The sequence below is a fragment of the Podarcis pityusensis genome (genome assembly GCF_964106645.2).
Source record: "Podarcis pityusensis genome assembly, chromosome: Z".
Classification (NCBI taxonomy): domain Eukaryota; kingdom Metazoa; phylum Chordata; class Lepidosauria; order Squamata; family Lacertidae; genus Podarcis; species Podarcis pityusensis.
This window is the reverse complement of record NC_138044.1, coordinates 14907053-14929913: the sequence shown is the minus strand read 5'-3', so window position 1 is coordinate 14929913 and position 22861 is coordinate 14907053. Positions and strand designations below refer to the sequence as shown.

Sequence of the window (22861 nt, the reverse complement as noted above, 5' to 3'; positions counted from 1 at the left end):
TATATATATATATATATATATATATATATATATATAAACGTACATACATCGGTGCTGTCTTGTTAAAGTTACAAGTTTCTATTGCCTAGTGGCCTTTTATCAGGGGATTTTTGCTTTTGATCTGGGGTGGTTTGGAGAAATATTACATCCTCAGCAATGGACAGAGAAAGAGACAGCCTGAGACCAACTGAGGATTTAAGACAGAGAGGGTAACAAACCATTGATGATGCCATATTTCCGAGATAGTAACGATGCTTGCATGCTTTTCCCAGAGCCTGGCGGTCCACAAAGGAGAATCCGGGGTGAAAACGGAGCGAGCGTTCGAGGAGGAGCTTGGACATGGGTAAAGACTGACAAACAATAGAAGTGGTGGAAAGTTAGGATATTCAAAGGGTATCCAAAGGTAAGCACAGAGGAATAGCTGTGGGTAGTACTGTTCCCCCCCTCTTCTGAAATCTGCTTGTTTTGCTTTGCCTAACAGTAGGACCCTTGCACCTTGCAGGTTAAGGAGACTTGCTGTTGGTTTCATGCTGGGGAGGGGGGCTACCCAAATATTAGAACCAACCCTACTCACAGCGGAGGGAAACAGTCCATTTGCACATAATTTATTCCCAAATAAATATCAGCTAACCAGAGACAGCTCTAAGCTGTTCTTCCCAGCCCAGCATATCTGCAGCAGAAACATAACAGGCCAAGCAGCCTGCTTACAAATGATGCTTAATTTGCAGTAAATAACCAAGTTAATTAGGAGTAATGATCCCCCAGACAGTCTCCACATCTAATTATTCTTTTTAAAAAATCTGGCTGCTTGATGCATCAACTGGAAGAAAAAGATGGGGGGAGATGATTTTTTTTCCATTCCAATTTTCAATTTATTTCACTGCATTATTAATTAATAATAATTAATATTCAGCCTGCATACATATATTTACAATTCAAGGCATGAATTGTTTATGAACGATGATGTGAACTTTTAAATGTAATTAAGTAATTTAGAGGTAATTAATTTTGTAAATTCTGGATATAAACCTCCAACTTGTTTACCTCAAAGTGTGGCACTCGTGATTAGAAGGAAAGGCCTCTTTTCCAAATGAAAATATTAGCTGGGTGATAAAAACAGGACACTGAAAGACTGCTGGGAAAGGGGACAATTAAAAAGCAAAAGAGAAAGAAGAAGAAATGTGCTTTGTGGCTGTCAATTTCTCAATTTTCCCTACAGAGAGCTCAAATGAAAGGAATCATTTATATACAAAGTCATGATAGCAAACCAAAGAAATGAGGGTACATCACAAATATGTTTGTGTTGAGATGAGGGTTTGTTTCATGAATTGTTCCACTCCAGAACAGGGCTTTTAGGCTATTTCATCTTAGGAGATCTGGGGAGCGGAATTTTCAAAGTGGGAAAGAAATGATGCTCACCCTCTGAAAAAGATGGACCTGAAACAGACCCTGTTGACAAAACCACAGAATCAAACAGCTGTCCATCTCTTCCTACCCTGTGCAAAAACATCTGCGCATGGCTGGTCAGCGTTGATCAACTTCATGCAACTCCCAAAGGACTGAAGAATCCCAGGGTAGTCTTGATGGTATTTCAATATCCGCCTTGCGGTCTCCACTTCAGATATGCCATGCGGCACCTTCAGGCGCTGCTGTATGTAGTCCTCAGTTGGCCAATCAAAAGTTGTATGGTACACCTCTGGAAATGGGTTGGCAGAAAAGATTCGCTTGAACAGAGACTGGGCTGCATCCGCGCCATACATTCAAAGCACAATTAAAAGCATATGACTTCTTTCTCCCTGTCTAATGAAGCATCCTGGAACTGTAATTAATCCCCTCATGGGTAACTTGGAACAGGTTCATAAATGTGGCTGCCCCTGTTCTGTGGAGCAACATTGCTGTTGAGACACTGGTGGAGGAAGAGGAGTGCGGAGGGAGCGCATCGTCCCCGGCAGCGTGATCCCGGCAGGGTGCCATTGCGGCTGTCTCCCCACACTGGGCACCACGCCCCCAGGACGTGGCCAGGCCCTCAGGATGGCACACCACGCCCCCAGGACACGTGCGAGCCCTGCCCCCGCCTCCTCTCCCCCCCTTCCCCAGTGCCGGAGGATGAAGCTCCGCCACTGTGTTGAGATACAACAGGCACCCACAGTCTGCACTTTCCAGAAACAAATTAAGACATTTTTGTTCCATGAACTTTCCTAGCTGGATGGAAAGGATCTTTTATCAGAAGTGTCCACTCCCTAGTGTTTTAGTCTAGTTTCAAATGTATTTGCTGTTTTGGTGCTTTTAACTGTTAATTATCTTTTGTGTAAATTGGCTTGAAACAGTGGTTTAGGAGATGATTAATAAATCTGTGATGATGGTGGTTATTATGATATCCTAATCTACTGTATCCCCTGAGCTAAATATTCCATGGCCCCTGCCACCTTTATTCTGCCATTCTCAGCCACCACTTCCCCATTTCTGTTAGCAAGAAAACAAAAACAACGCCACACCTCCAGTAGAAATATCCACTCTTTTCCCAAGATTCCTCTCAATCAGCACAATATCGGGAGCGAAAAGCACCACTAGGAAGGAAGGAAGGAAGAAGAATTGCAAATACAACAGAAGTTAATTTGGCTTTCTGGAAGCCTGATTAAAACAACAACAACAACAATTAAAAGTATGCATTCCAGATGTGCAAAGAGGACTTTAAAACATATAGTTCTGTATATGTGTGTGTTCCTTTTTCTCCAGGTATCAGGAAAGTTCTTAGATCTGGTGCCAACCTGGTACCCTCTAGATGTTTTGGACTATAGGTGCTATTAGTTCCAGTCACCATGAAGGCTGGCAGGTTGTGAAAAGCTATGCTGGACTTACAATCACACTAATTTGCATGAGGCAAATTCCTCCAGGGAATTATCTCACACAATCCTTATTGCAAGGTTGGGGAACCTCCAGCCTGCAGGTCAAACATGGCCCACCAGGCTGTTTTTCTGAAACCACACCCATCTGACTCACACCTGATGCCATATGTGAATAGGAATATAATGTGGGTGGAGATGCAGCTGCTGAAAACAGGATTGGAGCTGGTTTGCAGGGAGTTCAACCCAGTTTTGTGCACTATCTTCCCCCATCCCAGCAGGGCAATTTTGACATGTGAGTGGGACACCACACCTGTCAGTCACCTAGTGTCAATACTAGGTGTTGGCCAAAATTCCTCTGTCTTAATTTCAATGGCGCAGGGGCAGAGATTTCTGGGGATAAGGTGCTGTGATTTTCCTCCCCATTACAGTACTGTGCCAGGAGAAGAGGAACCTCTCTTTCCAGCTGTTCTGGTTCTCCATCAGAAACAGAACTCAAAGTATCACCATGTTTGGAAGTTTTTATATTTATGAAGTCAGTATAGAGTCTCAAAATTGGTCTATAGGTTTCATATTGTTAAGGCGCAGCAGAGACCTACAATGCATGACTAGGTTGAAGTGAAGACGCTGAAGCAGAATTTGACAGCCCCTCCCATGTGCTCTCCCTTTTGAAGGTCTCTATCTCTCAAGCTCTGGGGCCCTCCCCACAGGTCAGACTTCTCCTGGGGCCCCAAATTCTCATCCCCAAAGATCTTCCCCCAGGTCAGCCTCCTCCAACTTTCCTCATCATCATCATAATCATAATCTGACCACTCTCTCCAAGATGCCTCCATAGGACTCATGATACCAGCTCTGGGCTGTGTTGGGGCACAAAATTGGAGTCATGAAAGTTGCCTGAGGCTTAGTAGAACTGGGCAGTGGTTTAGCCACCACTGCTCTAGGCAGTAATGGAATCCATGGAAATGCAGTGGCTCCTCCCACCCACACGAGTCATTGGTTCTTCTGATTTGGGCAGTGAAAGTTTTTCCTGGCTCTGACTCCTGGCTTGATTCTCTAGCTGCAACTCCTGGATTGACTCCTGGCTCCAGAATGAGGCCTGTACAGCTCAGCACTGATGTTGACCCCTTTATGGTATTAGGCATTAGGAAATGCCCAGTTTCACCAGTCATGGGTGCTCTTCTGCCCCATGTTATTTACTATACTACTATACTACTTTCTCTACATCATTTCTGCCAATGAGGCTTACAAGTTTAAAACACTAAAGAAATAAATTATGTATCCTGTAAAGAAGCCCTGGAGCAAGGGGGTAGGGCAGTCTGTTGTGTTTGACCTGATGTTCTCTTTGCCTCTTTCTCAAATGGTAGAGAGAAATTAGAAAGTCAGAAAGAATTTGTAAAAACACAATGGAACTAAACATGTTCTTACCAACGTGCTTGGGAATGATGCCCATTGCCAGCAGCTCCCGGGCAAGTTCTCGACTTTGGGGGAGAGCCTCCATAATCCAGCCCTGGTGAAATAAGACATATAACAGCTGATCATTGAAATGAAGTACATATTGGGTCGCGCTGCTGGGGAGTCATGGAAGGAAAGGTCTCTGGTTTGTGACTGCTGGATAGGGATGCGAGAGATACTTGATTCAGTTCATACTTCATCTGCACCTCCTGAAATAATACACCAACCAAAACAGAACCATCCTTCTCATAATTTTGCAGTGCATGTTTCCAACAAACTGGTGTGTAAAAAATGCATTATATCCATGAAAATAACATACAGAGATGCATTCTCTTAGGAGAAATAGCTTTGCAGAAATGCAGTATATTGAGGAAAAATGCATACAAAAATGTGCATGTTTGGAGAAACTTGCATTAAAATGCTGCTGAATTTTCATGAGACCTTCTTTAAAAATTGCAGACCAATATACTTATTTTATTTATTGCATAAAACTTATGCATCTCGTAAAAGGCGGGGGGATACCTCAAAGTGGTTTACAGCCCAATGTGGAGAACCAAAGACTGCAAAACGAGAAACAGAGAGAAACAAAAATCAACATCCTCATCCATCCCTAGTTTCAAGCCTCTGAGCACCTTTTCCCAGTACAAGGCCTATTGAAGCAGAATGCTTGTTTTATAGGAACAGAGATAGAGATAGAGATATAACGATAGAGAAAGATACCCTTGCAACTCTTAAACCATTTTTATCTGCACATAAGTCTTTATTGAAATATCAAAAAAAAATTGGGAAGAGAAGGAGAAATCTAGGTATTTTTGAAATATTCAGGAGGATGTGAACTCATGCAGCCAACTTTTTAAAAGCTAAACCAAGCTAAAGAGGACAAAGGGGGAAAGATATGTGCATGTCCATCCCCCAAATTATACAGGAAAATGTGCTGTAATGGAAGCCTCCAAACCCCCAGAGCTAACGAAGCAGGCAAGCTAAAGAGATCTATATATGAAAAGGGCTGTTTGCTCCCTAAAGTCCTTGTTATAACCAGCTAAGTGCTGGACTGAAGATCTTTTTTATGATTATGTAAAACAAGACGAAACAAAAAACAAAACAAAAAATGAAAACACACACAAATACTTATGAATCTGTACTGGTCTGACTGAGGCTGAAAGGAGATGTAGTCCAAAACATCTGGAGGGCACCTGGTTGGCAAAAGCTGTTTTACGCAATACAGTGGTCCCTTGGGTTAAGAACTTAATTCGTTCTGGAGGTCCGTTCTTAACCTGAAGCTGTTCTTAACCTGAGGTACTACTTTAGCTAATGGGGCCTCCTGCTGCTGCTGCTGCGGTGCCACTGCACAATTTCTGTTCTCATTCTGAAGCAAAGTTCTTAACCCGAGGTACTATTTCTGGGTTAGTGGAGTCTGTAACCTGAAGCGTCTGTAACCTGAAGCATCTGTAACCTGAAGTACCACTGTACCAGACTGGAAGCCAAACTGAACCTGAGCCAAATATTGAACCCAACCTCTCAACCCTGCATCTCCCTGAATCGGAAACAACTGGAATCACTATTTGAAAGCCAACCAAATCAATCTTGAATTGCTAATTGAATGTGGACAAAGACACAACTTGGGTGTGGAAAGGGGAGAATGGTTAGCATTTCAAAACAAATCGTAACAACTCACTGACTAGAAGAATGGTGTCTCTCAAAGAGAACCAAATCAGTTCTGGAGGTTTGCAGGCTTACTGAATGCTTGCTTACTTAACCTTTACAGTGGTACCTCTGGATACGAACGGGTTCCGTCCCGGAGCCCCATTCGCATCCTGAAGTAAACGTAACACGTGACTGCATGTCTGCACATGTGCGGGTCACGTTTTGCTGCTTCCACACATGTGTGTGACGTCGTTTTGCGCATCCACGCATGTGCGAGCGGCAAAACCTGGAAGTAATGCGCTCCATTACTTGCAGGTCGCTGCAGAGCACAATCCGAAAATATTCATCCCGAAGCTACTTCAACCCGAGGTATGACTGTACTAGCTTGAGGGAGGACAATTCCAAATTGTAGCTGAGCACAAATCTAAGCTGAACCAAATTCTTCAGTGGCTTGACGCCTGACTAAGTGACACCAGTGTCAGTTGGAGCTGGGCAGCTGTGGGGCCCGTGTGCTGGCAGAGCCCACTGTGGCTCCTCATAGTTGGTAGGGTGGTCAGTCATACAGTCAAACAAAGAGGATATGCATCACGAAAAGGACAAAAGAGGGGTTCAATTGACATAACATTTTAATTTATATGTATCAATGCACTTGTAGAAATAATGTTTTAAATAGAAACACAATACATCAAGCTGCAGTGGGGGCAGACACCAGCTGACTTGTGTGCCTACTAACCAAGTAAGCCCAACTGCTGATAAGCTCCTACGTGCCATTTTTATGGCTCCTTGACCAGACTTGGGGGCTGGATAGCTCTCAAACAGAGGCCTTCTTCAAAGGATCAGCTCTTCACAGCAATAGATGGTTCTCTGTAAACTAGGACATGTGGCTACAATAGTGGTGGGTGCCACAAGTAGTGCCCCCATGCTTACAGGTGACAGCACCACCACTTACCTGGGTCACTAACACACATGCAGCCTTACCTGGTGGTGCTAATATGCTTCTTACTAGAATGAGCCTCAATTTTTAATTTCCTGTAATTCAGGGGTCACCAACATGATGCCCACAGGCACCAGTATCTCCATCAATACCTCCTATGGTGACTGCAAAAGATCTCTTGGGGGAAAATCCAAACTGTGTTTGAATGGGTGACTGCTGCTAAAAGGCAATGATACAGAAAAGGAGTAGTGATGAACATCTGTGGGACTGCTAGGGGGGGGGCGCACCAGTGGCTATATACCAAGGACCCACTTATGCCTGACAAGCCAGCCCCATTCAACTCCCAGAAATATAGCTCGCTTCCATAGCAATACTGAGCAGTGGGGAGGATGGCATTTAAGACTGCTAAATATGGCCAAAATTTTCCCTCTGCTTGGTGACTTGACCCTGCTGTTGCATTACTACCAGGAAATTTTCAGAGGAATATGGGAGAAAATTGTATGTGGGTGCACATGTATCATGAAATATATATTTAATATTGCATTAAGCCATTGATAATTACCAGTTCCTGCCTTAACTTGAATCTGTAATCAATAGGGGACCCCAAAAGCTGCAGAACTGTTCAAGGGAAACATATCCCGTGAGGAAGAAACCAAAACATTCTAATTACTGGAAAACACAACTGTCTGCTGGCAACTCCCTAATTAGCCCAGTTTTACCAACATGCTATGCCACAGATTTCTTCAGGAAATGGGAAAACAGTCTTGAGGCAAGGGTATCATGGAAACTGGCCACTGTCACCACTGCACCTCGCAGCATCGTGTCTGCAACCAGAACAGCACCTACATTAAGGAAGTCCTAGTATCTGAAAGAGGTGGGGGAGAAGAATGGTCCATATCCTATATGGCTGACAGGTGGTGGTGACTGTTGCCCATTGGAATTGGCAGGGCAGAAGGCAGGGAGGTCAAAGAGCAGGTTTAGCCACAGAAAAGATAGATGAAGCCAAAGCCAATGACAAGCAGAACCAGCTACATGAGGGGAAATAGTATCAAGCAATCTAAAATGGCTGTTTATAAGACTACATAGATGAATCACAGTTCAGTGACAGAGCACATTCTCTGCAAGTAGGGATGGATGGATGTTTCCAGTCTGTATCCATTTCCTTGTGTGATAATTTGTAAAAGTTCTCTCCCACTTCCACATTGCTTTGTGTTTTTTAAAAAATCTGTGTGAAGATTTCATGTTTAAATACATATCTTTTACTGCACTTTCTCACAGAATACAAATTTATAAACCTACTTCATTGGGGGTGGGGGAATTAATCAGGGAATCAAACCATTAATTTTGTTTTATTTTTTGGTTCAGCCACAACTGAAGGTGTCCCAGTTTGGTTCTGGTTCAAGATAATAAAGGTTCAGCCTGTGCAATCAAATTGATTCAGCTCCAGTTCACTTGAGATTATCTTTGTAGTGTTTGATTTCAACTGCACAAGCACACAAGCATCTGTAGTAGATTAAGAAATAAATCAAAGTAATTTTAAGGAAGGAGGAAATGATTTAGTAAATAAACACTGAACAATTACTGTGATTAATTGACTTTAAGGTTTTCAGTTGAGTTTTTCTTCCTCTGTCATAATACTAAACTTGTGGATATTCAATGGAGTGGAATGGTGGAAGATTCAGGACAGACAATAGAAGGTACTTCTTCACACAGTGCATAATTAAATCTTTTAATTTATTAGTAATTTAACTCCATAGTTGGAGGCAGTAAATGTTTCTGAATACCAGTTGCTGGAAACAACAGGAGAGGAAAGTGCTCTTGCGTTCAGGCATTGCTTGTAGGCTTCACATTAGGGCATCTAGTTAGCCACTATGAAAGCAGGATGCTGGACTATGTGAGTCATTGGCCTGATCCAGCAGAATCATAGAACCATAGAGTTGGAAGGGACCTTGAGGGTCATCTAGTCCAACCCCATGCCATGCAGGAATCTCTTCTTACATTCTAATTCGCTCCCACAATAGATAGTGATGGACAAAAACCTGGTTGGCTTTAAAAGATGAGTAGACAAATTCATGGAGAAAGCTATCAATAGCTAGCCATGATGACTATGTTCTACCTCCATTGTCAGAAGCAGTATGGGAAGTAGGAAGAGTGCTGTTGTGCTCGGGTCCTGCTTGCGGGCTTCCCATAATGGGCATCCAGTTGGCTACCATGAGGACAGGATGTTGGACTAGACTGGTCTGATCCAGCAGGGCTTTTACATTCTTATTTGTGACGGAATCAATGTAGGATTTTAGGGTGAATGTCCCCAGCCTCATCCAACAGGACAGGAGGGCTCCCAGATCCATCAGGGCTGGCTGACCACATTTTGAAATCAGCAAAGTAATGCACCTTAGCACAGGAATGGGGAACCTGTAGCTCTCTAGTTATTGTTGAACTCTAACTCCCTCCCATCAGTCCCAAGTCAGCATGGCTAATACTCACCAAAAGACCATTCAATTCAGAATTGGAGACCAGCGTTGGAGATTGCAAAAATTCTCCGTGGCTGAGGTCACTGAATTTTGCCCACTAAGTTCCATGCAAACAAACACACATTTGCTACCCCACAAGTAGAAACACACCACCCCTGAGATCACATATGAAACTGGTTCCCACATCTCAGTCTATAAAGTTTGTGATTTCACAGTTCAAGGCTCTAAGAAAAGCAACAACAAATGAAATGAAATAACTAAATAATAATAATCCAAGAAGGTAGCTCAACAAACAAGTTGCTTGTAATTAAGGCGCCATGCTAATACATTATAAATAAGCTCTCTCTAAAACAGTTAGATATATGGGTCATTCTCCACCTCAGCCCCCCCCCCAAGGTTTCCCAGTTCCAAGGCCCCAGCCAATCCCTAATTAGAATACATTATCCGTCGGCTTGACACTTCAGTGAAATGTCTAGCCTGCCGCTGAGGTGCAGCTCCGCTCGGCACAGGGTTTATTGATATTCCGCTGCATTTCCTTCGCCATGCCCCCAGTGGCTCAGTTCTGTTTTATCACACATCAAAAGGGCCGTATGCTCAGGGCACCCCCCCCCCCTTGCACATGGCTCAGAGCCGGAGGTCTGGAACAGCTGCAAGTAGGATGGTATCACAGAAGGGACAAGCTCCAAACAGATGTCAACGATAAAAAGGGGGGGGGGAGGATAAGAAGACAACAGTAGGGGGGGGGAAGAAGGGGAAGGATTGTGGCTTGGGAGCCAAGGATGAAGGAACAGCACAGAGTCCATCGAGGCAAGTCAGGCTTTGTGCAAATGCTGGTCATTCCTGCCCTCCTGACTGCCATTAAAGGCTAATTAGTACCTTCACAAGCTAAGGATTTGTTTCTTTGCGAAGCAATTGGGAGGGAGAGAATGCTTCCCCACACAGGCAAATAATCCCCAGACGCTTGAATAAACGGAATAAAAGATCCTTCACACTTGGTCCCACATGTCTGTCTGCCTCTCCCATTTGATCTAATTTGAAACAGGGCACCATGCACGTACCCCAGTCATTTAAGAGCTCATCCATACAGTGGTTTAATGTGAATGGTAAGCTTCCTGTGCCTCCATTAATTTTTCCGTTATACACATGGTGTTCTCCTCCAAGTCAGTGTCTTCCCCACACTTTCCCCACCCTCAATCTGGATCCCCCCCATCCCAATCCCTCTGCAAAAAGGAGATAGCATGAGAAAACCATAAGAACAGCTCTGCTGGATCAGGCCAATGGTCCATCCAGTCCATCATCCCATTCTCACAGTGGCCAACCAGATGCCCCAATGGAAAGTCCACAGGCAAGATATGCACTAATACTGCAACAATGGCATGTGGCAGAATGAACTTGCATGTTGTTGGGAGCAGGGAACCAGCTGGGGGGGGCACATGTGTGTATAGGGCAGACCCAAGACATTCTGGTGCTGGAGATGAAGGAAAAAATAGTGCCACTCACTCATCCTACATGCAGAATCAAACCAAATTGTCAGCTGACTCCACTTCAACCTGGCAACAGATTGGTCTCCACCACTACACCTCAGCTAAGCAGGGTAGCTTAGGGAAAGCAGCATGGGGATGGGCTTCTACCACACACACACACACACCATGCTTTGTTTCTTTGGGGCAGCTACCTCACCTCCGAGTTACTGCATTTGTTCCATTTCACAATTTCTGGGTGACTGAGTTCATCATTTTGGCAAGTTTGGGATACAATTTCTTTTCTTTTTCTCAAATGAAGGAAAAGATAAGAATGGTAGAAAAACATGCTTTTTATATATGTAATTGTTTTATACTTTTTATTGTATGGTAAAATCAATTGGAGATGCTTCATGGGAAGAGATTTCTAACTGGAATGTAATTAAGGGTACTGGGAATTGTAGCTCTGTGAAGAGGATCTCCTAACAATTCTCAGCATCCTTTAACAAATTAAAGTTCCCAATATTTTTTCTGTTAAATTGATATAAGATTTCTTTGAAATGCATAGTGTGAACATGACCTATTTATTTCCTCACAGCATAGTTTTGAGCAGGCCATAACTACGCTGGTGGACTCGGCAAGGTTTTGTGTGAAGGTCTTCAAATGATTCCTCACCAGGGCTTCTTCAGTTCCTATAAATTAACTCTGCTACCACACTAAACCAGCACAGCTGTGGCTTCAAGGAACAGCCAGTGGGGCTGCAAGGACCTTATGCGAACCTCGTAAGGCACAGCAGCCCCAGTTCCCATTCCCACACATAGCTTGCTCTAGAACATAATGCCTGCCATAAGTTTTCTCGGTTTGCTAAGACCACCACCACTCCCTGCATGATCCCTCAGCACCCTAACTGCATTTGGATTTGCAGAACAAGCCCTACGGGGTCCCGGAAGAGCCATTGATCAATAAAACCGTGTTCCTCCGAGGATACAAGCGACATCTATAAACCTGAGAGTGTCAAAACAACGGCACACAAAATCCGGCATTCCTACCATCGGCAGGATGAAAGCTGGGCAATTAATGCCAGCCGAATGACACCACCAGGAGAAATAAAACAAACAGCTGGTAGTACAGTGGGCTGGTGGCCCGCTCCTGGCAATCTATTAACATTTTTTTCCAGGATAATATACTGACTTGTGTTATGAACCACAGCAGCATAAATCTGGCTCAAGAAGCAAGCTGACGGCCTCTGCAAGATTCAAATATTTTGGGGTGGGGTGGGGGGAGGTTTTCTATTCCAGAAAGGCTCCAGATGTAGCGTGTTTTACCTTCAAGGTGGACATTTAAAAAGTGCTATCAAAAAAGTTTTGCACTTATAAGGCATTAATCACCAAGACGATTCCTGTGTGTATGTGCTACAGCTGTTGTCCAAGGACAGGGGTGGTAGCATGAGCTGAGGTCACAAGCACCACACTAGATACTGAACAGGGCTGAGGCCTGGCTGAGCAAGATACCCATGATTGTGGGAACATTTGAAGAGCCCTGCTAGATCAGGCCAAAGGTTAATTGAATCCAGCATTCTGTTCTTATGCTGGTCAACCAAATGTCCATTATGGGATGCCTGCATTATGGGATGCCTGCCTGAATGCAACAGCAACTCTCACCACTTCCCAGCAACTGTTATTCAGAGGCAGACTGCCTCCGGCAAGAGACAGCCTTATCCTCCATTAATTTGTCCTCCCTTAAAGCCATTCAAGTTGGTGGCCATCACTACAATAAGTAGAACAAGTCCATTGTTTTTGTTCATAGTTCCTGAAGAAGTATTTTGCCCTGAATTGTGTTGAGCTGCAAGAAAGAGCTTTGCGTCAGTGAGCACTGCAGCCTATTGTCCTTTCAGTTTTGCACCCATGGATTAGAATGTAAAGTTGTAAACTATAGTCACAGCTTCCCAAGCAAACCATGGTTTAGAGGAGTCTATCTCCTTTTGTTTGCCATCTGAACGACCCATCCATCCATCTCTGAGTGTGGTGGCTTCTAGGAATCTGGATCAATTGTCAATTCAGACATTTGCCAACCCATTTTTTTTAATTCTGCTCTGCCAGTGTATCACAAAGCAAACCTCCTTTTATTAATCTTAACATTATGTCAAACCATCATTAAGCTTCCTGAACCATGGTTTGGCATGATGTCTGAATGAAGCCTCAGAGGTCTAATTCCTGTGTGCATTAATACACATTTATGCAAATACAAGAAAACCACACTAGATATTTCGCCCTGTGGGATAAATATCTATCTATTCATCATCAGTGAAGGGGTGGGGTGGGGAGAAGGATAAATAAACAGATAAATTACTGAAGCAGCTCAGCTTTAAAGAGCTCTAAGAGAAATCAGGCAGACCCAAATAATTCAAGCGCAAGTCATTTGCAATGCAAAAGTTTAATTCTACTTTGCAAATTCAAAATGAGCAGATAAATTATGGATTAAGGTGCACGGTATTTTGTACGGGCAAACTGACAACCACTTTCCAGTCATTTAGATTTCCCTTCAAATCTCTCACCTCCCTTTTCCTCGAACAATTCAAAAGGACTGATGCAATTTTCTTGTAGCTGATAGAAAGGGAGGGACAGAGAGAGTGTGTGTGTATAAAATGGCACCCTAAAAATGTAATGATTGGCCATTTTAAAACAGAAAGCAGATGATAAAAAAAGGCTTTTAAAAGTTAATGAGCTAAAAAGAATTAGCTTTCTTATATCTTTGATGCAGCTATTACAAAATGAAAATCTGTAAATGAAGTAAAAATAAAAGTCAGTGTGGTGTAGTGGTTAGAGTATCAGATAATGGTCAGGGAGACTCAGGGCAAAATTCAACAAAATTCCTGAGCTAACCGAAGGGTTAGGGGTCACCCAACAGGATTTCCCCCTTTCTTCCCCCTCACCATGCACTTTGCCATGCAAAATCTTCTTAGGAGGGTTGAGGGAACCCTCAGGACAGATTTAGGTGGTGTGGGAGGGAGAGAATGTTCTGTTGTGCAAGGATAAGGTTGGTCACTGTGGCTGGTTACTATGAGAACAGGATGCTGGACTAGATGGGCCTTTCATCTGATCTAGCAGGCTCTTCTAATATTCTCCCCTCCCCCCCTTTATTATTTTTCAAAGTTTCAACACATACATGTTCTACATATTTTCATCCATCCATTCCCTTTAGACCCCGCCCCCCACCCCCATGGCTTCCCATTTTCCCTTTTTTATGCTGCATATTGTCAAAGAAATTGCCACCCATTATTCTATTCTTTATCCTCTTCTAATATTCTTATCCTTCCAATATTTTTATTCATCCTTCAACTCTCTCTTTCCATCTGTTTTCCATCCATTTACAAGAGGCAGTGGTGACCACCAATGTGTGTGGCTTTAAAAGAGGAAAGATTCATGGAAGATAAGGCTATCAATGGCTACTGGTCATGATGGCTAGGTTAATCTCCACAGTCAGTGGGAGTATGTCTATGAATGCCAATTGATGGGAATCACAGGTAGAGACAGCTGCTGTTGTGCTCAAGTCCTGCTTGCAAATTTCCCTTTAAGGCATCTGGTTGGCCACTGTGAAAACAGGATGCTGGACTAGATGGGCCAGTGGCCTCAGCCAGCAGCGCTGATGTTCCTGAAATACCAGGGAATTGTGACAGACACAAGGATACGCCAACTGCTCATCCACTCAGTAGCCTCTTCCTATTTCCTTTCATGAGGGCTGCTGGGACTCAAGGACAGTCAAAGAGGTCTCAGGTGAGTGGGGTAAGGCTGAGGGAAAGAGGAACAGCCTCTTATTTTAATTGTTCCAAAATTGGTAGGTATGCTGGTAAATGGCTACTACCTTTTGCAAGGTGATCCCTTCATTCTCTTTGTAACAATCACCTCTTAGAGGGACAGAGAGAGGAAAAGTCATGGCAGGAACTAATTATAAACATCCTGATTGGTCTCCCCCCAAATTCTTATTTATTTTCCTTTTCTTGGCACAAATCCCATCTCCTTGATTAACATACCTTTAGTTAAATATGCATTATGGTATTTATAAACATCTTTATTAATTCATACCATGTTACATAAATATACCTTCAAAGATACTGGTGTTGATTTAAATAGGGCTTCTTGAGCAAAGGGAGACAGCAGCCCCTACCAGGAGGCAAAGCAAGGTGGCCATCTCCTGCGGCAGTGGATCAGAAGTGCCTCTAAAAGGTGTGTGTGTCCAGAGACACACAGATCTGACCAGTGAAGCCAGTACAGCTAGGAATGTTCTACCTCCATCGCTGGAGGCAGTATGCTCCTGAAGACCAGTTATTGGGAATCCGAAGCAGGAAGAGTGCTACCATGATACATCTTGTTGGCCCCTGTGAGAACAGGATGCTGGACTAGATGGGCCTTTGGTCTGATCCAGAAGGCTCTTCTTATATTTTCCCTCCACTGTCAGAGGAAGTATGCCTCTGAATATCAGTTGCTGGGAATCACAAGTAGTGCCATGCCCAGCCTAGACCTGATGCCAGACATTGAGTCCTTGAAGGAAGGACCAGGCACCCCACAGATCAAGGACCAGATATGGAAGTACCAAATAGTCTTGCAAATTTACATTTTTAATTGCACTGATATTTTTATTGTGATATTTTTTGTAAATTGCTTTTGAGTTTTCTTTTCTTTTTTACAATCAAGCAGTGCATAAATTTTATGAAATAAATAAATAAATCTGTCTGCTGAAGAGAAAGAGCAGGATATGAAATTAAAAATATATAAATAAACAACACTTTAATGAATGCACAATTTGGGGGGGGGGGGATCCATGAAATGGTTGGTTGGTTTGCTTGTTTGCTTCTTAATGTTGCCTGTTTGTAACAGGTTTGCCCACTCAGGACTCTGCCAGTCGCCTGCGGCAGTCAACAGAACTACACGGCTGCTCCCCCTTTGGTCGTCTTGGTAGCCAGACAATTAACATATGTATGCGTTCAGCTTCCCCATTTATGCTGTTAATCATACTCCAAATTCCCTGCAACGACCTTGGGGAATCAATCCCATCCACAGCACAAACTTCCACGTCACCTATCCCACCACACCCCATGAACAATCTCATCCAGCAAGAGCCACACTTACACTGTGAATACAGTCCTCAATCTGCAAACGTTCCACAATCAGTTCAGCCCACAGAGCATCAGGGATTTTCTAAAAAATTTAAGAAAGAAATATGGTGAGTTTAATATCCACAAAGCAGTTCAAGGAGAATTACTGCACTTTCTGTGTTTGAATACCCCCCTTAAAAAAAAAGAAAACAGCTGGAGGGATCAAACCCTTTGCAAGAAAATGACACACAAAAGAAAAACAGAAAGCTTCCACCACTCCAGCCAGGGAAAGAAACACATTGTCAGCTAAGCAGTGGAGTTGAAATGTACAGTTGGTGGGGTTAACTGGTTTTTTAAAAAACACTCTTGACTAATTAGGCAACATTTTTATATAAAAAACACACACATTATTTTAAATTTAAGTATTTTCAAAATCTGCAGGTGGGAAGCCCCATCATAAAAGAGACAATCTCCCTTGCCTCTAGCACAATAGGGAACACCTACACTAAAGTGGTACACAATTTTAAGCACTGCCTCGTGGAAGGGGTGTGGCTCAATGGCACAGCATCTGCTTTTTGGGTGCAGAAGTTCCCGGGTTCAATTCCTGGCATCTCCAGGAAAAGACTCCCTGTCTGAAACACTGGAGAGTTTTTGTCAGTCAGTGTAGACAGTATTGAGCTAGATGGACCAATGGACTAAAGCAGCTTCCTATGTCCATTACAGCTTGGTTTGTTTTTTAACTGGAGATGCTGGCAACTCCAGGGGCTAGGGACTGAACTTGAGATCTTCTGCATGCAAAGCACATTTCTATGGCCCTTCCCCAGGTATGGAGTGTGCATTTTCCAGGCCTGGATGTCCCCCTGAAGTGAGTTTTTGGAACTGGAGCTGGAGATCTGAGCTGGAAGCTGAAGTCTGTTATATCAGAGTCCTGCTCAGAAGACCAGGCAAGAACAGAAGGCCATGCTCCTTGTACGCCTGCCAAACCAGGCAAATCGCCAATGACAAACAGAGCCAACTAAGGCTACATTCCTACCATATATTTAAAGCATTATGATACTTTAAACAGTCGACGCTTCCCCCAAAGAATTCTGGGAGCTTCTTTGGGGTGCTGAGGATTGTGAGAAGACCCCTTAATCCTCTCCCAGAGCGACTAATAATTCCTAGAGTTCTCTGGGCAGAGGAATTGCTTGTCAAGCCACTGGGAAATGCAGCTTTAAGAGGGAAAACAAGGGTGGAAAAATCAAAATTAGAAACAGAACTGTTAGAACCCAAAACTAAGATTCTGTCAAAGATGTATAACTTGCTGTTGAAATGGAATACTCAGGATGAAACGGTGAAATCTGCTATGATTAAATGGGCACAAGATGTTGGATATAACATTATGTTTGCTGACTGGGAACAGTTGTGGACCACAGGTATGAAATTTACGGCATGTAATGCCCTAAGAGAGAATATTATGAAAATGATATACAGGTGGTACATGACACCAGTCAAGCTTGCAAAAATCTATCATTTGCCCGATAATAAATGTTGGAAATGTAAGGAAAACGAAGGTACATTCTTTCACCTTTGGTGGACGTGCCCAAAGATCAAGGCTTTCTGGGAGATGATCTATAATGAACTGAAAAAGGTATTTAAATATACCTTTCTAAAGAAACCAGAGGCCTTCCTCTTGGGCATAGTCGGCCAATTGGTGCCAAAGAAGGATAGGACTTTCTTTATGTCACAACAGCAGCAAGAATACTTATTGCAAAGTATTGGAAGACACAAGATCTACCCACCTTGGAAGAATGGCAGATGAAGATGATGGACTATATGGAACTGGCAGAAATGACTGGCAGAATCCGAGACCAGGGAGAAGAGTCGGTGGAAGAAGATTGGAAAAAGTTTAAAGACTAGAGAAATACTGTAAAGTTAATGAATGTTAGAATGATGTTGGATAGAAACTAAGTGGTTTCTAGCTGTAATGTTATAAGGGAATATGAAAAAATGGACTATTAATAGGTAAAAATCTAATGTTACAATACTTTAAGATTGAAGATTAGGATAAACAAAGAGGGGAGGGATTTGCTGAACTAACAAACTGAATTGGAATACAGAAAAGGGAGGTGTGAGGAGGTCCGGGAAATAAGCAAATGAAAGATAAGTGATTGAAAAACTGAATTGTTTTTAACTATTTTTATTTTGTATTTTTCTTTTTTCTTTTTTTTTCTTTTGTAATATTTTGAAAATCTTAATAAATATCTTTGAAGAAAAAAATAAGAGGGAAAACAAGGGTGACCCCCCCAACATCTCTCTGCACACTTAACAAACTCCAGCTCCCAGAATTTTTTGAGGGGAAGCTATGATTGTAGAAAGCAACACCAGATGGCTTTAAATGCATGGTGAGAATGTGGCCTAATTCCAGTTTTGACCCCATCCTCTTTCCTGCTTAGTTCAATAAGAGGAACACAGAGGTTGAGGAGGAGGAAGCTGACAGCTTAGGCCCCCACTCCATGACTGGTTTTAAGAAAACAAATGCCACAATTAATGGAGGCTATCAACAAATTATTGTTATTTTTTTATTCAACAGAAAATACATAATAAGAACAAAAACAAAGACAGCCCAGTAATATCCCCTTCCACAACATGTTTTAAAAGGGCATGTCAAAAGGCAGGGGTCAGCAAACTTTTTCAGCAGCGGGCCGGTCCACTGTCCCTCAGACCGGACTATATTTGGGGGGGGGGGGATGAACGAATTCCTATGCCCCACAAATAACCCAGAGATGCATTTTAAATAAAAGCACACTTTCTGCTCATGTAAAAACACCAGGCAGGCCCCACAAATATCCCAGAGATGCATTTTAAATAAAAGGACACATTCTACTCATGTAAAAACAAGCTGATTCACAGACTGTCCAGGGGCTGGATTTAGAAGGCGATTGGGCCGGATCCAGCCCCCGGGCATTAGTTTGCCTATCCATGTCAAAAGGCCTTGTTATAGAGGAAAGTTTTCACCCGGCAGGCACCTAAAGGAGTATAATGAAGGCGTCAGCTGAGCCTCCCTGAGGAGAGCATTCCACTGAAGAAAAGGCCCATACTCATGTTGCCACCTTCCGGACCTTGTGGATGAGACACACGAAGAAGGGCCTGAGAAGAATGTGTGCAGTGGAGAGCAACCAAGATGATTAACAGTCTGGAAACAAAGCCTTATGAGGAACGGTTGAGGAAGTTGGATATGTTTAACCCGGAAAGAGGAGACTGAGAGGAGATATGGTAGCTATTTTCAAATAGCTAAAAGGCTGTCATGTGGATTACGGGGCAAACTTGTTTTCTCCTGTTCTGGAGGGTAGGACCTGAACCAATGGCTTCAAATTACAAGAAAGGAGATTTCAGTGCAACATCAGGAAGAATTTTCTGATGGCAAGAGCTGTTCAACAGTGGAATAGTCTCCCTTGGAAGGTGGTGGACTCTGTTTCATTGGAGGTTGTTAAACAGAGGTTGGATGTCCACCTGTCATGGATGCTTTAGCTGAGATTCCTGCATTGCAGGGGGTTGAACTAGATGACCCTCAGAGTTCCTTCCAACTCTACAATTCTATTATTCTATTATTCTAACAGCAAATTGATGACAGGCAGGCAAGGGAGCAACAAAATGACCCACTTAGGTCTTTTCTCAAACATCTCCTGAGCTCCATCCCACTCAAAAGCAGGCGCATTCATGCACACACAGGTGAGGGGGAAAGAAGAGCAAAAGGAAATAAAACGTGTTCCTTGCAAGTCTGCGGGTCCCGCAGGGAGATGCGTCAAAGCCTCATGCAGCCTCTCGCGGCTGGAGCTGGGACTGGCAGCTTTGAGGCTGTCATTTTACAAAGGTGCTTCATGCTGCTCTCAGAAACAGCTAGACTCCCGCTTCCCTCTTTGATGTGTCATTTCAAGAGAGGCTAGTGGGCTGCCAGGGGGTCCACCTGGCTAAGGCTTGAGAGCCAATTTAAACTGGAGTCCTCTACGGGTTCCTTTAGCAGCCTTGCAATCTGAGCAATCTACAGAGCACCTCTGTTGACCAGAGTTTGGGGGGTGGGAATAGTCAAGGGGGCATTTAGAGACAATGCAAAGGGGCTGCTGAGCAAAGCCGCTCTTTCAAATTGCAAAGGCCCAGATCCAGCTTTGGCTTCTAAGTGCTTTTTGTTCTGACTCAAGTTCTGCATACTACCACTGAGCTGCAACCCGCCATCAAAGTCAGGAGCACTGGAAGCGGCCTTATACCACACCAGACTCCTGGTCAAACTCTTCCAATATTGTCAGCACTGACTGGCAGCAGCTCAGTAGGCTTCATTCAAGAGACATTCCCAGCTGTACCTGGAGATAACAGGGATTAAACCTGGGACCTTCTGCCTGCAGTGCAGGTGCTCTGCCATTGAGCTACAGCCCTTTCCTGCTATATATCACCTCAGTAACAAAAGAAGTTGTCTTATAGAATGCCAGACCACTGTGGTCTACCTAACTCAGTACTGTCTACACTGACTGGCAGCCACTCTTCAGGGTTTTGGACAGGGCTTCCCCCTAGAAATGCCAGGGATCAAACCTGAAAACTTCTACATGCAAAGAATGTACTCTGCCACAGAGCCAAAGTACTTTGTCCTCAGCAACACAGGGTCTGATACAGGTGCTTGGCACAGACTCAATTTTCCTCCATTTTCCATTTATAGAGCCAGCCCCAGACTTTTTGCCCTGCAAGATGGAAGGCCCCTCTTCAGTTAGCTCCTGCCGTCTCCCCTCCCATATGGTTAGCATCTTTGAGCCCTCTTGCCACTTAAACCTATTTGGCTCCTTCCTCTTCTAACGGTGGCAGGGTGATAAGCAGTGGCCAGGAGCTGACCAGGCAAAAATCACTCAATGAACTTTCAGCTTAAATATTTGCAGATTCCCCAATGATGGACAAAAGAAGAATCCTCTCCTGCCTGGAGTGCCCATCATGATATAAGTTTATAAAATTATGCATGACATGGAGAAAGTGCATAGAGAAGAAAATATCTCCCTCTCTCATAACACTAGAACTTGTGGACATCAAATGAAGCTGAATGTTGGAAGATTCAGGACAGATAAAAGACAGTACTTCCTCATGCAGCGCATAAACTATGGAACTCACTCCCAAAAGAGGCAGGGATGTAGGACCGGTCCACCCGTGAGGTCAGAAGGGGCAACTGCTTCAGGCAGCACGATTCCTAGGGGCAGCAGATTCTGATGTCAATCTTTCTTTCCTGTCCTCCCCCCACCCATTGTTCCTGATGTTGATCTTCATTCACCCCACCTTCCCCAGCAAGGAGGGCCTCCCGCCCTATTTTGAGGTTTGCTTCAGGTGCCAACATCTATTGGGCCAGCCCTGCATTGATGGTCACCAAGTGGATGGCTTTAAAACCGGGTGAGAAAAATCCATGAAGGAGAGGACTATTGATGGCCACTAACCAAGATGGCTATGCTCTGCCTCCACAGTTGGAGGCAGTAATGCTTCTGAACTGAAAACCACAGGAGGGGAGAGTGCTCTTGTGATAGAATCCTAATTGCTGGTTTACTACAGGAACACAATGCTGAACTAAATGGGCTCCACTTCCTGAGGACCTCTTTGCCTTCTGCTCCACCAGTCTCAGTGGTCCCTATCCACCATGGTTACTCTCTGGCTCCTGAGGCTAACCTTGCATTAAAAAAAAGAGAATACACTTGTTTTCTTTTTAACCAAAAACATATTCCTATGCAAACACCCTGCCAACTCGAAAGAGCATGTAAAGCACTGCACTGATTTCACCACTTCCCTCTCTTTCTTCCCCTCCCCATACAGCCTGATTCCTTGCCAGATCTCCTTGACTTTCATGTCCCACCCCATAATAATCAAGGAAACCCTACAGGGCCCCCTTGAAAGTGCTGCTGATTAGCCTGAAGTATGCTAATAATGAGAGTAATTAAACCAAAGGGGATTTTTGTGCGTGAGGCTGTGTTCCTTTCTATTTTTCTCCCTCCAAATCAATGGTGGGGGTTTTTCTTGCACAACTGAATAAAAATAATCTTTGACAAAATGAACAAAGTTTAGGATTTATTTCCGCATTTGTTTTATGAATGCAGTTTTATTCCGTTCACTGCCATGGCATTCACAGTACATAAATGTTTGCAAATGTATATCTATATTTTCAAAAGATGCTCATTTGCTATGTGTTTGGACACCTCTGAAGATATCATAACCAATTATGCATGGTGGTTCCTGAGATCAAAGAGCAGACTTTTGTCTATGTCTGAATACAACTGGATTCCATTTTGAATCAAGATGGCGGACTGAATCTTTCAAAACTGCACTGATTTTAACCTCAGATTCAAAACTGTACTGATTCTTTGCTATCTTAGAATCCCCGGGAAAAATGCTAGGTACACTGCTAGGGAATATATAAAACTAAGTTCGCCTCTTTTAAATTAGAGAAAGGAAGGAAGGGGAAAAGAGTGGGTCTGTAGCAAGACTTCTGCTAGTGCAGCAGGGGAGCTGTCTAACTGAAGTGTGAGAAGTGGAGAAAAAGACTAGGAGAGACAGAAGAGGAAGAGTTGCACAAGCAACAGTCAGACTTTATTCCTGGTCCTGTTCTTCCTGGAGCATCCGTAGGACCCTAATCAGTGAACATGGGCTCACCATTCCTCCCCAAGGCCAGAGATCACAGATGGATGTCATCATGCTGTGTACCTTTTAATCTGTGTAACTTTCAGTTCCAGGAATGATTGTAGAATGTGGTGTGTCAGAAGAGGGAGAGAGAAGAGAGAGAATATAAACAATTAGGGTCTGATCCCTGGACTCTACAACAGGAGTGAGACACCTCAGGCTCTCCAGGCTTCAGAATTCCCCTCAAGCAGCAACACTCACGGGCCTTGCTTTGCATCCTCCTTGAGTGTTCCTGCTTGGTTGGATCTTTAAACTCTGATAATGTGGCCTGCTTGTCTGGATGGACAACG

General features: G+C 43.6%; 1 protein-coding gene across 6 annotated transcripts in view; it reads right to left on the bottom strand.

Annotated features, from left to right (window-relative positions):
* AK8 (adenylate kinase 8) overlaps window positions 1-22861 on the bottom strand; it is a 96742-nt gene that overhangs the window by 50839 nt on the left and 23042 nt on the right. For all 6 annotated transcript variants that reach the window (XR_013981650.1, XM_080990638.1, XM_080990640.1 and 3 more), the window contains 5 exons: window positions 15931-15999; window positions 4269-4350; window positions 2496-2567; window positions 1496-1696; window positions 219-350 (listed from right to left, as the gene is read on the bottom strand). Coding sequence is in view for 5 of the 6 variants with exons in the window: in XM_080990638.1 (XP_080846764.1) it covers window positions 219-350; window positions 1496-1696; window positions 2496-2567; window positions 4269-4350; window positions 15931-15999 (556 nt within the window). In the remaining variant the exon portion in view is untranslated. The remainder of the gene's footprint in view (window positions 1-218; window positions 351-1495; window positions 1697-2495; window positions 2568-4268; window positions 4351-15930; window positions 16000-22861) is intronic.